This window comes from Oreochromis aureus, linkage group 9, assembly GCF_013358895.1.
Source record: "Oreochromis aureus strain Israel breed Guangdong linkage group 9, ZZ_aureus, whole genome shotgun sequence".
NCBI classification, from domain to species: domain Eukaryota; kingdom Metazoa; phylum Chordata; class Actinopteri; order Cichliformes; family Cichlidae; genus Oreochromis; species Oreochromis aureus.
Window position 1 is genome coordinate 11,346,518 of NC_052950.1, and position 14,499 is coordinate 11,361,016.

Below are 14,499 nucleotides of genomic sequence, written 5' to 3' on the forward strand. Positions count from 1 at the left end.
ATTTGTTCAAACCCCCTTCCCCTTTTCAAAAAGAAAAGGAAAAAAAAAAAGTCTCCACACAAACCCCACCCCTGACTTCCCCCACCCTAAAATAACAACTCCAGCCCACTCCTTCCATTTAATTAATAATCGATGCTGTTAGCTCGTCGGCCTTCCTCAGACAAGCCGTGACTGCACTGCGCGTAGTCAGAAAGGGGGCGCCCCAAAAAACACCCTCGTCTCTGGTCCTGCCTTCCTCGCTCTCAAGCAAACCTGCCTGCCACTCAGCTATGTTGGCTTCAGCTCTCTGTATATAAATCATGTGTTGGGTTGGCTGCCTGTTAAGTGCCATCTGTACTGCCGTGTGCTGTGGTGCATGTTGAACAGGTGTGTGTGTGTGTGTGTGTGTGTGTGTGTGTGTGTGTGTGTGTGTGTGTATGTTAACAATGTGTGTGTGTGTGTGAGAGACATTTGAAGTGTGAAAAGGACTAAAAGCGTCATCAGCGTTTGCTGTTGTAGTAAATGCCCCCCGCGGCGGGCCTGTGGTCGCCCTGTCCCCCTCCCCCGCCCCCCCACACTGACAGGATGGGGTGAGTGTGCATAGCGGGAGCAGAGAGAGAGAGAGATGCTGCGGAGACAGTGGGGGGGGCCGGCGCCACCTGGGGAGGGGTTGTCAGCCTCCACTGGTCCTGAAACCTGAAACGACAAGAAGTGGTCTAATATACAGAGAGAGGAGGGGGGAGGGGACAAGGTGCACAAAGGGAAGGAGGGGAAGAACAAAGGGGCGGGAGGGGGAGGGATTGCACGAAAATAAAAAGTAAAAACAGTAGATGCCTGTCAAAAAAAATTTACACAAAAGAAAAAAAGAAAAAAGCTGTAGCCATGCCTGAGTTGAAGTTGACGAGGATGGACGAGCGGCAAGGATGTGGCAGCACAACCAATAACCCCCCACAAAAAACCCACCCCAACACAAAAAGAAATACAACTCCACTGAACACTGAAGGTCCATCACTGTCCACAGATCAAGCTGACAGCACACAACACAATCCATGTTGTGATGAAAGGAAGAGAGGTTGGAGGGGAGGAAACGTTAGAAAGAAAAAAAAAATAATAAAAAAATCAGGGGTGGGGGGAGGAGGGTTAATAGGGGGCAGAGAATGGGAGACACACAAGGGGTCGGAGAGGGTGCGAGCAGGTGATGACAAACTCCAAACCACAAACGTAACACAAATAGTTGATAGCTCGTGGAAGTTTCACACATCTATGTTACATTAAAAAAAAAAAAAAAAAAAAGAAGAACAATGTGTATTCTTGTGTACGTTTTTTCTCTCTTCCCCCCCTGCTGTGGAGGCGGTGGTGAGTGGGTGGGCTGTGTTGATGATGGTGTGAAAGCAGGAGGTCACAGCCAGACCAAAGGAGACACATCTGCAGCCTGAGATACCATCATCTTCTCTTTTTTCCCCCCCCAGATACCTCATTCCCACCTTTCCTCCCTCTTCAAAAAAACAAAACAAAAACAAAAACAACAAACAAACACTGCCATAGTAATCCTCCCCTCCCTCCCCAAAATGGCCAACGTATACCTTACCAGGGGCGACCGCATCAACCTCTGCACAAGCACGCTCACACACAATCTCACACTGCGGCCAGCCAGTCTCTCTGTCCAGGAGAAGTGTGTTTTTGTTTGTTTTTTTTTCCTTTTTTTGTCTTTTTTTCTCTCTTCTGGGGTTCTCTTCTTTTATTGTTGGGGAAAGGGAAAGGACTTTTTCATTGTGTGTGTTTGTATTTTTTTTAATATGGGAACAGAAATGGGGGAGAGGGTTGATAGTAAGGAAGTATTTGGGATGGGGGAGGAGGGTGTTTAGTAAGGGGAATACCACGATGTTGTTCGCCCTCGGCCCCTGGAAAAGAGAGAGAAAAAGAGGGTGAGTTTTTTCTGTTTGGCTTAAGAAGACGGACACCAATTTCCTGGTGCGATGTAGTAAATAAATATGTGCATGTGTGCGATTGTGGGCAGAGGAAGGGTCTGAATTTCAGTCCTGGAAGTAAAGTGAACGGGGAATGAATAGATTGATCTACGTCAAAAATAAAAGAAAATAAAGAAAAACAGTGTGTTTAGGACAGTGTTCACAAATCACTAAATAGACATCTTTAAAAAAAAATGTGCCTTTGATCTTACAAACAAATCAGTGTGGAAGAATAGTGGTGAAAGAAGCTGAAAGCAGCTTTGTCAAGAGAGGAAAAGTGTTTAATTTCCAGATAAAATGATTAGTGTGTGGGTGTGAGGGGACAGCAAAGGCACTCTCTCGCCCTCTTTCTCTCTCTCTGTGTGTCTCTCTGTGCGAGAGCCGCCTCTGGGGTCACTGTGGGGAAAGACCTTGAGGACAAACAGCACCACACATATACCCCCAGCAACACAGTGCACACAAACACACACATTCACAGTTAAAAAGGGACAAACTGCACTATTATTCCACACGCATCACCACCTGACTGCCAGGTGGCAGTGAGCCCCACACACGCACACACACGCAGTCAGCAGCACAAACACAAAGAGGTCACACTGGGACTCAAAAGTCCAGCGGTTGATGGGCTAAATGCTGAGGTCAGGCTGCAGTAATGAACCTTCGTTTCTGGGAGTGAACGCTGGAAAGCTGAAACTGAGCTGGAAGGTGTGTGCTGTGCCTGAGGAGGTGGGGGTGGGGAGGAGGAGGAGAGGGTGAGGTGGGGGTCATGTACATGCAAGGACGTCCACAATAAAAGGCACAAACAACAGGTTCTTCCACATCATCGACTCAGTACGTGCATCTTCTGGCTCACATCAAAATCTTGGCTTTTCACCACAGCAGCTTGGGAAGATGAGGATGATGTTAGTGGATGCAATATCAGAGAAAAGACTTTGTGCAGTCAGAGGTCAATTAAGTGCACGTTAGCATGATTGATCATCTTTGTGCTCTGGCTTTCTGTCGGGTTTCAGCTGCAGATCAGGCACAGAACACAAAGCGGGGCCTTGATAAAATCTCTGCTTCTTCTAAAACAAAGCCAATCGAAACACACGTGACTTACAGACGTCACACGGGCTGTGAAATCTTCCCAAGCTTACAACAGTTCAATGCAAAGACTTTTAGCTACGCGTTTGTTCACCATGGACATTTCCCACAGCAATACAAGGCACCAGTGAAACTTGTTAGGATGCGTATGAACTGCAGGCTAGTGATGAATTCACAATGTAGCAAACGCACAGCTCTTCAGCTCGCCTCTGCCATCAAGGCCAGTTCAGCCACTTTGTGGCTGATTATTACACATGAACCAAGGCTGTAAGATAATAGTATGATATACTGCAGTATTACCAGTAATACCCAAGAGGGGGGTTTCTATCATTCTGAGTCAATTATATCAAATCACAGATGGAAACCACAGAAATATTTATATATCATTAATGTGAGTCAAAATGAGCAGCATATTTAAAACCTCAGATAACGTGACTGGCACGACTGGAGGCCCAAGCTCACTTAAAGCTTTTAAAGTCATAACGTTTACAGGCTCCTTTCACTTTTTCAGCTTGCAAACACTCCATTATGAGTGCTTTCAACTTCAGGAGACTTCATCTAACATACAATCCTCTCAGTTTCTGCCCAAGTCTTTGTGTGCCTTGTCGTGCAACGCAGGCCAAATCCCAGTGAGTAAACTAGCAGGGTTAGGGTTTCTTGGTATGTGTGGGAGTGGCTCGAGTGAGTACACAGACTGATTAGAGAGATTCTGACCTTGAGGTTCAGACACTTTCTTACACACAGGAACGAATAGAGATGGAATCCTTTCCTGCGGTTATTCAAAAGCAGCCTTGCTGAAATGGGGAGTCATTTCACAAATATCCCAGTTAAGTCCAAGGGCAAAAATGAAACAATAGAAAAATCACATGATAAAATAGGTTAAATAGGGCCTGTCAGAAGAACTTGGCAAATGGATTCATTGTTCCAGCAGCTTTCTACTGGAACATGTTGTTTGTTAAACATCTAGTATTAAGAAAGAGCCTGGGCCCTCGAGGTTCCAGATGATTTGCAGAGGCAATCAAATCAGAATCTCTCAGTCTTAAATCTGAGTGGATGTGAAGAAGTTGGCATGCTGATCAGCGCGTTTGGCACCACACCTCCTTTCTCAGTCTCAACAGAAAAAAAAAAAATACAAGATGGCTCCACAGACTGAGCTCTACCGTGGGGTTTCTACAGAGTTTTGTAATAAAAGAAGGCTATAAGGACTTGGTGGAGCTTATATGAAGGAACAGTAGGTGACATCAATAACACAGAATGAACTCATTACAACACTAGATCTTAAAAACTTTCACCTCAGGTGGAAAATGTTAACTACAAAATGCTGAAAACTTGCACTGCGACCAAGTCTGCAGAGACTACCTCCATGTGCAGCACAAGATGCACAACAACCTACTGACAGGACCCCAAAGCAGAACTCTGAAGTGGAGCTCATCAAAATCATGATGTTGTGTGCAACTGTGAAAATACTGCATGTAGAGAGCCACTAGAATCCCAGTCCACAACACACTGATCAACACCAGGCTTTTTCTCTCATTCTTTACAGAGCCACATGACAGTAAATGGACTTTGCTGGATTTTCCAGACAACACAATCATCAGTGTGTTCACTACACCACTGCTGAGACACAGCAAACTACTGATAAATGCTGTGTTTAAGTAAACCAGTGCTACAGGTGAGCGAACCAATCACCACAAAGCCCAAACATCAGTTATTAAAAAATGGTTTGCATGCTGCTGCACTATTACTGGCCCAAAGAAGTTAAAAACCTCATCAGTGCAAGTGCTGCAGCTTTGCACCAGCAACTTTCCACTACCGTCAAGTTTGCAGAAATTTCATTGGCAGTGGCCCAAACAGATCCAATTTATGCAGAGTGCATGTGCAGCCTGGGAGGAAGAAGGTGGTGTGCACCGAGTCTGTCAGCCTGTCTTGAAATGGTCGTAATGTGATGCAGCATGCAATGAATCCCACAGCCAGCTAGCCCTGCTACATGTTGTGTTTTTGCCTTTATTATTACAGAATACATCAATGTGTGTCTGTCCAAAACAACCCTACTGTTATCCAAGAACGTTATTTATTTATTCTATGAATGTAACCAAATAAAATAAAAAGAGGGGGAAAAAAAGGGGGGGGGTATAGCAACTGATATACAAGTAATAATATCATGATGAGTGTGTTTTTAATTCTATGCCACAGCTCGCACAGTTTTTACTTCTGTATCAGATAGGGGTGGCTAATCTGATCAAACTTTGTTACTGCATTGCACAGACTTAATCCAACATGATCGATCACATGACTAGCTGTTCATATGGTTGCCAGGATACACAGCCTATATGTACAATGCAGTTGTCAGCTCTGGTACTGAGAAAAGCTGTAATGGTGAGGGGAAACGATAGTTAATGATGTCATCTTCACTAAATTAGATTCGTACATGATAATCTTCTCAAATTGGCCATCCCTATGTTCAAGGGGCTTTTTGCTCTTTCTGTACTTACCTTCTCTATACTAATCAATTTTAATTCGGAGAGAATTAAAAACTGGACAAGCACATGCTCAGATTAAGAGGGACGTGACAAATGTCACCCACCGGCCCTCTGTCCAGTCAATCATTTTTTTCCTCCTTAGCAAACTGAAAATCTGCCCCAAACTAATTAGGCAAGTTGTCTATTTACTTTATTATAATCCCTGTCCTCTGCCTGACTACCGGCGCCTTCTCTAACGGGGTCTCCTCAGGACTTCTAAATTCCAAACATTACATGCAGAAGCCGTAATCCATCTTTAACAGCAGTGTCAACTCTGGCTCATCATAACTGTCTGCCTCGCTTTTCCTGTGCTCCCTTTCAGTGCAAACAGTGAGTGGGATGCATGCAGGTAATGTGTTCTCCCCTGGTGTCAGACATGAGGATGTCTCTGTGTCAGCTCACCTGAAGGCCCGTCCTCTGCCTCTAGGTGGTGTGTAGCCACTGTAGTAGCGTGCACGCAAGGAGAAATTTCCTCCCCGTGATCGGAACCGAGCCCGTGGAAAGCCACGGTCTGTGGTGCTGATGCCTGGTCTGTTTGTTCTCTTAGCGCCCACCTAAAGAAAAAGGGGACCTTGCATAAACCACAACATCCAAACAGTCCATCTTCTGTGCTTTCACACTGAACGAAAATTTGTTTCCTCTTAATTTGTAGTAAAAACTCACAAAACACACAACCTTGCCTTTTAGCTTCAATTTGGTGTTTTTGTATTTTTAAAATCAGTGCTTCTAATCATCTGCCACAGCAAGAAAGACAGATAACCTTCCAATTTAGACTTGCCAGTCTCAATATTGGGGAAACTGACCAGAAAAGAGCCAATAAATTGAAGGTCAGACACTGAAACCACATTTCTACAAACAAACAAACAAACAAACAAAAAAAGAACAAACAACAACAACAAAAAAACCCCCATCAACAAACATAAAATCTTCATCTTCATGCTGCAACTGCAAAGTTTTTTGAGGTGGACGATCATCATGTTTCTGTGAGAAATTTAAGTCTCAGGTTTAAACTGACACTTCTCAGATCCACACAGTGTAAAAAACCCACTACCACTCTATTCAAGGAGCTGAGATATTTAACCTAGAAAATGTCTCACCTTTATCTGCCTTCCTCTGAAAAGTGACTCATCCAAAGCCATGGCTGTCCTAACAGACTCTTTGTCTGCAAACTCAATATAGGCAAACCTGCAGGGGGAAAAATAAAATCAATCACTTGGCTACAGTAAAACTAATCTATAAACAAAAAGCACTACAAAAAAAACTTCTGTAATTACTAAAGAAAAACTTATTTTTCCAAAGATAAAACTGATTATTTGCAGGTGATTTATATGAAATGAATAAAAGGAATCATAATCAACTTTCCAGCTCTAGAGAAGCTTTTAAAATGTGCTCATACTCTTAATTGATTGATCCAGCTACCAATAGTGCTGGGCGATATGGAAAAAATATTTATCACGATATGAATTATTTTATATCACGATAACGATATATATCACGATATACCACCTGACCTGTGGTCATCTGGACAGTATGCAGTCTGTAAACAGCGAGTGGAGAGGGTGCAGTCTTTGTTTTGAGTTACCGTAAAGCATGTCGCAAATCCGGGTGCACGTAAAGCAGCACCATGTCGCAAAACCACAAGACGGAGTTTCTTTGCGAAAAATATCATTTTTTTTATACTTTATTTTCTCTTGCATAAAGTTAAAAGTATGTATAGTGAGAAGACAACATATATATTTGCCACAGGCTATTTAACCCTTTAAGACCTACCATAGAACCAAGTCCGCCAGAGCTTATCTTTACATTTTACATGCTGTAGTGCCATTTGTGGGAGCATTTCAAGTTGCTATACATCAATACAACCGTTATAGCCCAAATTTTAATAATATGTATGTATTAAGTCCATAGTAACTACATAAATTGCAAAAAAGTGCAATAAACTACAAAAAAATTTAAAATTGTTTGTGTTTTGTTTTTTACATATATTTCTAGTTAGAGAAATTTAAGAGGCTTATCCCTCAAAACTGTAAATACTAAAAAGTTGCACAAAATAGTTTCCAACCACGAGAAATTTATTTTGAGTGTCTTCATAGTTTTATTTTTGAGATACACTAATTTTTATATACTACAGGAAAAATGAAAATTATTATAATGCAAATTTCCAAAAAAAAACAGCATGTGCATCAAAATAAACTATTTCCAACAGTGTCATTTGACTTCTAAGCATCCCAGAAACAATACAGAAAAGCATAAAGTCAAACATGACTTTTTAAAAACTACATTTTCCGCGAAAATGACGTCACTTCTGGTTTCGGACAGGTAATGGCAGACATGCAATAGTTCGCGCTGACTTATATTCCAACGTAGGAAGTGTTATGAACAGCTGATCGGATCGGCAAAGCGTGTTTCTGGAATATTATGTTTTTGTTGCTGGAAGTGCTTTTTATGCAATTTTTGCAAAGCTATATGTGGAAGGAAACCGTGACTTAGGACAAGCTAATGGAATAAGATGTAAGTACAACTCCTACGGTTTCATATGCAAAAAGAATTATTGCGCTACCTTACCTGGTTCCAGTTCTACAGGGATTTAAAAATAGTTAGGCAAAACGGAGTGTGCCTGCTCCGACCGGTTGTAAAGGGTTAATGATATATTTTATGTAATAATTTATAAAATTAGGGTTAGAAATGATAGAAACAATAGAAGACAAATGGCACGATAGACACTTTTCTATCGTCCACACGATATATATCGTCATATCGCCCAGCACTAGCTACCAATATGCAATAATATCATTTCACTGTAGAATTTCTGATCATTACCCCTTGGGATGCCCTGTGTATTTGTCACATAGGATGGTGACTCTGTTTACTGAACCGCAGCCATGAAAGTGAGCTTCGAGCTCTTCTGCTGTAGCACCGTAGTCCACCTGCAGACAGAAAAAAATATATAAAAGTGTTAGCATCAAGACAGCTGCGTCACCAACGCTGTATTATACATTAAAAAAAACAAAACAACAACAGCAAAAATATTAAAGCACAAAAGTAAAAACTAACGCTGAGTGTATTTACAATGTGACACAAAACCAGGTCAAAAGTAAAAAGCTGCCTTAAAATTGTCTGAGAGATACCAGTGAGGCAGACACCCAAAAGATTCCCACAAACCACCAGACTTATTTTCCAAGGTTGAAAACACAAGGTGCTGCCTGGGTGCCCCACCAGTTCACTGCTTTATGTCAGAGTAGCAAATGGAAAGCACCAAACGCAGCACCAGGGACTCATTTTTCATCTAATAACCCATTCACTCATTTTTGGTTCATTGTTTAAAGACTCTTCAGAGTATCCTGAATGCTTAAATACTTGGTAAGAGTCCAAAGTGATAACACCTTGAATAAATCTTGTACTGGTTGCAGGATCGATCAAAGGCACAAAGGCGATTTCTATGCACAGACTCAAAAAAAGTCTGACCACGGGAGTGTGATTTTAATAGGGCCAGTACTTATGATTCAGTGTCACAACAGGTTTTTCCCCCGTCATATTATTTCCATGATGTCATGTCAGACACGACAACAAGAATCAAGACACAATGTGGCCAAAATAGAATCTGCATGAGACAAAGAGTTACTCACATTTCCGACATAAATAGATCTGCCATCTGCCTCCATCTTTTCCTCGATGGACATGATGACAGGGCCAACTGCACAGAGGAGAGAGGACAGAATAAATCTACATGGGAAACAACATTGAAATGGAACACATATTAGTTCAAATTACTGCTTTTTAATTCCAAATCTGAGATGTAGGGCACCTACAACTGAAAAGTCCATGAAAAAACGAAATCAAATGGATGAGCAGCACCAAGAGAAAGGTATAAAGCAAAAATGGAGCTGACAATTGATTCAAGAGTTTTGTCATTACACAAGAATGACAAAATCCTAGTTTCTCCTTCACATGGTGCATTTAAGCAACATAAATATACTGACACAGACACACATTCAGATTAGTGCGTTATATAAAGTTCTGAAGGATGTAAACTATTTTAGCATTTGTTTAGATTTAACCTTTAAGATTGGACATAAGAGCATTGCAAACTGGGACTGAACATAAGTTTTTTTTTGTTTGTTTTATTTTTAAAAACATCCATCTCTGAGGGTTAAAAACATGGAATTGAATATTAAAATAATGTACTTCACATGAATTATTTACAGATTACAAAATCTATAATTGTAAATGATATAAATGTGTATATATTCCTGAGGAGTATATTATCAGGCAAAGCTAATTTTTTCTTCGCTTATTTCATTTTTTGCTGTTTCCTCTTGTTGTGTCTGGAAAACAGGAGAAGCAGCAGCATTTAAGTTATTTTCCAAACCTTAACTGTGCTCGTGGTAAACTGGGAGAATCAGGACATGTACTGAACTTGTAACCAAGCATTAAAGTGAACCCATATTTTAATGTACATCTTAAACTGGTTTGGGGTCACTGCTTGAAAATGAGTGTAGCATTTACATTTACTAAGTGAGATTATTTCTAAGCGGGCACGCAAAAGATAATGAGACTGAAATGATTATGGTACTTTCCCCTCACTGGATAATGTGACAGCAGAACAAGACGAGAAGGCAAATGTGGACAGATGGGGGGAAAATGAAGGCGTCTGCCTTGGAAGGGAAAAAAAAGAAAAAAGAAAAAAAAGAAAACGCACCTGGTGGGGGGCTCAGATTCATCTGTTTCTCCACCTCGTTCTGTAGCTCCTTCAGCTTCTCTGCCTCTTCCTCCATCTCTCTCACTCGGGCTTTGATTGCCTCCAGCTCCTGCAGCACAGACACAGATTCCATCAGAGCCGTCAGTCCATCATGTGCACAGCTCAACACAACACAATCACACAATGCGAATTACTGCTGGAGCCATCTGCACCAACTTCCAAATCTAAAATGATTTAATGAATAAATCAGAAAGAGATCAAGTTCGTGCACATCCTGGAAATATTTTTAGGCACCCATTTGGCAAACTAGCGAAAGAAATGGTGCTGTGACCGTGACATGACCTCGGTATAAAGAGAGACTTTATATTGGCTACAAGTCGTAAAATCCATATGTGCAAGGTTTAGGCAGAACCACAAAAAGGCTTAGGGAAAGCATGCAAGTAGTTCTGAGGACGCTGTAAGCCAAACAAATGTAAAGAGAGGACTTTGAGTAAAAGTAAAAACATTAGCAGCATGAAGTGCTTCCCCACATGTCAAAAAGGAATGTCAGTGTTTCCAAGTTCAGTGGGAGGATGAAGTGGATACTGCAGTGCATCACTGTCCAGCTTGTCTTGATAACCCAGGTATACATGAGGCTACATTTAAAAATGCCAAAAGGGCAACTTTGTTTATAAACTAAAACTGGGAGAAGATGCGTGGGAGGTTGTGTGTGTGGGTTTGTGTGTGATAACAAACCTGCACTTTCTGAATAGCAACATAATACTGTTAGGACTGGACTACAGGCAAGAGAATCAAAGCTCAGTGCAGTCATTAGTTCCTGCAATAGGCACATAATACACACAAAGTTGGTATTCACCCAGTCTATAGAAAATCATCATATGAAACAAGCTGAAACACGGTGGGAAATTAACCTCAAAATAGTCACCAATCCATATAACTGGGTTAACCATCTGTATGTTAATGAACTCTGGCTGTGATGCAATTGTAAAATACTGTTTTACATAGCTTCAAATTGATTGGTGCATTTTTTTTTAAACACCCACATCATAATTTCCTCTATAAAGCACTGTAGTTGGAAGTGTGTAATAATTCACATTTAAAATTGCTCACAAGTTTCTGGCTCCATGGTGGACAGGACCAGCTCTGGGTCAAATTAATATTAACACTTGTGACCAACAAGAATTACCAGCTTTTTTAAAAATCCAAATATGGGAACGACAACAGTCAAAAAACATGATCCAGACTTTGAATAAGACCAACAACCAACCCCAGATCCCAGACAGGACCTAAGCGCCTCAGATAACCTCAGGGAAAACCCTGTACTGGGACTTCTTCCACGTTTAAGTGCACCCTCAATCCAGTCCTGCACTGCATGCGCACTACAGTTATTCTCACTCTCATGCCCCACATTTTGCAGTATACCCTGCCATCCTGCCTAAATTTAATAGTAGGTACCTCCCACAAGTCAAAAGGCGACCTTAAAACTACTACCAAGAGGACCGCCAGGCCACGATATGCTTGAGCAGAAATATATATATATATATATATATATATATATATATATATATATATATATATATATATATATACATACATACACACACACACACATATACATACACACACACACATATATATGAATAAAGGTTACCAACCAAGGTTAAGTATCCAGCCCCAAAGACAGTGTTGGCGAACAGCACTTCAAATATCCACATGATTAATAAAATAATGTGCAAACATGGTAACATTCACTCTTTAAGTGCTTACAAAGCAAAAATATATTTATAACACAAATGCCACCTTAGCCTAAAAAGGAACTTTTGTTATCGGTTTATTTTGGAACAGCATACATCACTACATGGTCATATGCATATTAATTGCTAAGAAAATGTGTTCATTTTTGCTGGAGAGCCACTTTGGAAAGATGAAGCAGCGAGATGAGGATGAGATTTAAGGTCAACCCCACAAAACTAAATAATGCCAATAAACTTAGATTATTATTAGATAAACACTGAGCTGGCTGTGCCCTCATGTGGAAGTGGACCCTCCTGTCTGACAGTGGTGCACTGCAGCACAGTGGGAGTCACTCCAGCTCGATCCAGAACTACTGACAGGATTGTAATGAAAAAGCTCTTTGTGAAACTGGGTGCAGCGACACAGACCGGACTGTAATAAATTCAGATCTTCTCACCGCAGCGGGCTATAAAACTGCACAGCGACTCGCTGCACACGCTAATAAAGACGCCATCATTTCTCGGTCGGCGTGTATTCACGCGCCTGATGCTCTGACACATATCACCAACATTGAGATGATGGATGGTTGGGAAGTGATCAACATTCAAAGCAGGACCGCTGGGATGAGCCATCCACCGCTGGCACGTTGCGAATCCAATTTTTCTCTCTCTGTCCCTTTTTTCTTTTTTTGCCTCGTCTTGTCGCATATTCAGTGCAAGCTCTTTCACTCCCCCCCCTTCTCTTGCTCTAACCAAACAGTGAAGGATGCAAACCCAGCCCCTCAAATACCGCAGCCCCTTTCTTCTGCGTTGTACGCCACGCTTTCACTGGCCGACATCCTCAAAACCCTCACCTGGTCACTCAAGACAATCCCAGCCATTGTGCACTCGTGTGTTAGCTGCACGATGGAAAAAAATAATAATTATATATATATTTTTAAAAACTAACTGGGCTGATTAATGCAAATTGTACATTTTCAACAATTACACAGGGTGTACACCAAGAAGCAGCGATTCACGACTCTACCCCCATTGTCGGCCGAAAAATAGGCGACAAAGATGGTCAGGTGCACGTCTGCTACTGCCACCCCAGCTTTGTTAAAATACGCTAGCATGTTAGCCACAAAGCCCCTTTATCACATGCTTAATATTCACGGCTACCAAGCCAGCTGCTGTTAGGCCCAACAGCTTGAGGTGCAAATGCCGCATTTCATCTCGTGACTGCTGATTACGGCTGACAGGTCCGCTGGTCATTTTATCCGCAGCCTTTAATGGTCGGGCTTGCTAAGCTAACGATAACCTGCGGCCGCTCGCTCGCGTGTGCACAAACCGGCGCTTGAAATGCAGCAGCCGCAGCCGGTTAAATGATAAAGGTAAACGGAATAAAAAGAGGTCATTACCGTTAGCAGGTCGCCTTCTTAAGGAGGTAGACTCGCACAGCGGCGGCGGCTAATGGCGGCGGCCTGTCCTACCCTCGCCCCTAACTGTCTCCTGCATCTCCGTCTCGCATTTTTTTGCGACAAGGACCCCCCCACCCCCCACAAACGGCTCGAGCTGCTCCCTGGCGCAGAGAAACTGGCGTCGCTGTTGCGCCAAGATGGCTGCCGACACCACGCATGTCACCACCCATTTCTACTGCACTGCGTGAACCACAATGGCGGTTAACACAGACCTGGCGATAGCAGTAACGCACACGGCATGTGACCCAAGATTCGTGTGGAGGGTGGAAAAAAAATCAACAAATTGTTCGCCTGCTTTTACTAGCTGCTCCGCCACGACCACAAAGTGTCTCGGTATACATGTGGGTTTCCACTTTAGAAACAATGCCCTTCACTTACCGGGTCTTCAATTGCGGCCTCTCCCTCTTCTAATCCCGGCTCTTCGTCACCGACACCCGGGTCTTCCAGCTCGGGATGTCCGGGGTCTGAATCTAGCAGAGATTCCTCCGCCAGTCCGTTACCGAACTCCGCCATCGCCCTGTTCCAACTGTACCGACGCGCCTCGTGGCCAAACCAACGTTGCAGGCCCCTACTCACACACAAGGGGGTAGAGTGAGCGGGGCGGCGAAAAGAAAAAAACGGCGGAAAACGCCGCTTAGTAAAGTTAAAATGGGGAATAAAATGCTAGCTTCACTTCTAGCTACTACTCAAACAGCATACCACGATGAACGGGGACTACTGTTTCACGCTACCTTTAGGAAATGGTCCTAACTTACGACAGATAACCTAGTTTATTTACTTAAACGTGTGTATAAAAAAAGGCGAGGGCTATACGCGAGAGCGGCGGCGTCCCTTCAGTTCAGAAATGGAAGCCAGGGGCGGAGCCATGGATCACTGCAGGCGTAAGAATCTCCCTCCCATTCGCTAACCGAGGATTCTAGACCAACCTCTTCGGTCTTAGCCGCATTCCTATTGGTTAATGAAACAGGACGTTCCGGTTCCGAAATCGCATGTGTGCCTCTAATTGGATTACGCTTCTGCCCATTATATCGTATCAATCATAAGTAAACTGGCAAAGGT

The 14,499-nt window shown here is 42.5% G+C and overlaps 1 protein-coding gene across 3 annotated transcripts; it reads right to left on the reverse strand.

The window, feature by feature from the left end:
• Positions 1–193: 193 nt before the first annotated feature.
• pabpn1 (poly(A) binding protein, nuclear 1) lies at positions 194–14,292 on the reverse strand. 3 transcript variants are annotated; one of them, XM_031730138.2, is made up of 7 exons: positions 13,819–14,292; positions 10,248–10,356; positions 9,175–9,242; positions 8,369–8,475; positions 6,646–6,733; positions 5,951–6,102; positions 194–675 (listed from the first exon to the last, which is right to left on the reverse strand). In XM_031730138.2, exons 1-7 carry the CDS (start codon positions 13,951–13,953, stop codon positions 480–482), a joined length of 855 nt encoding a protein of 284 aa, XP_031585998.1. In that variant the 5' UTR covers positions 13,954–14,292; the 3' UTR covers positions 194–479. The 3 variants fall into 3 exon arrangements, with proteins under 3 accessions (XP_031585998.1, XP_031586000.1, XP_031585999.1); XM_031730140.2 differs by lacking the exon at positions 13,819–14,292 and adding an exon at positions 13,381–13,529; XM_031730139.2 differs by lacking the exon at positions 194–675 and adding an exon at positions 1,678–1,880 and having other exon boundaries at positions 13,819–14,291.
• Positions 14,293–14,499: the final 207 nt, after the last annotated feature.

Bases quoted from the DNA above. Each gene is read 5' to 3' on its own strand.
- pabpn1 (XM_031730138.2), bottom strand. From the start codon at position 13,953: ATGGCGGAGTTCGGTAACGGACTGGCGGAGGAATCTCTGCTAGATTCA. The intron at 9,243-10,247 runs GTGCGTTTTCTT...TCCTCTGTGCAG, and splicing joins GAATCTGAGCCCCCCACCAG to TTGGCCCTGTCATCATGTCC. The intron at 6,734-8,368 runs GTAATGATCAGA...TTCCCCCTGCAG, and splicing joins TACACAGGGCATCCCAAGGG to GTTTGCCTATATTGAGTTTG.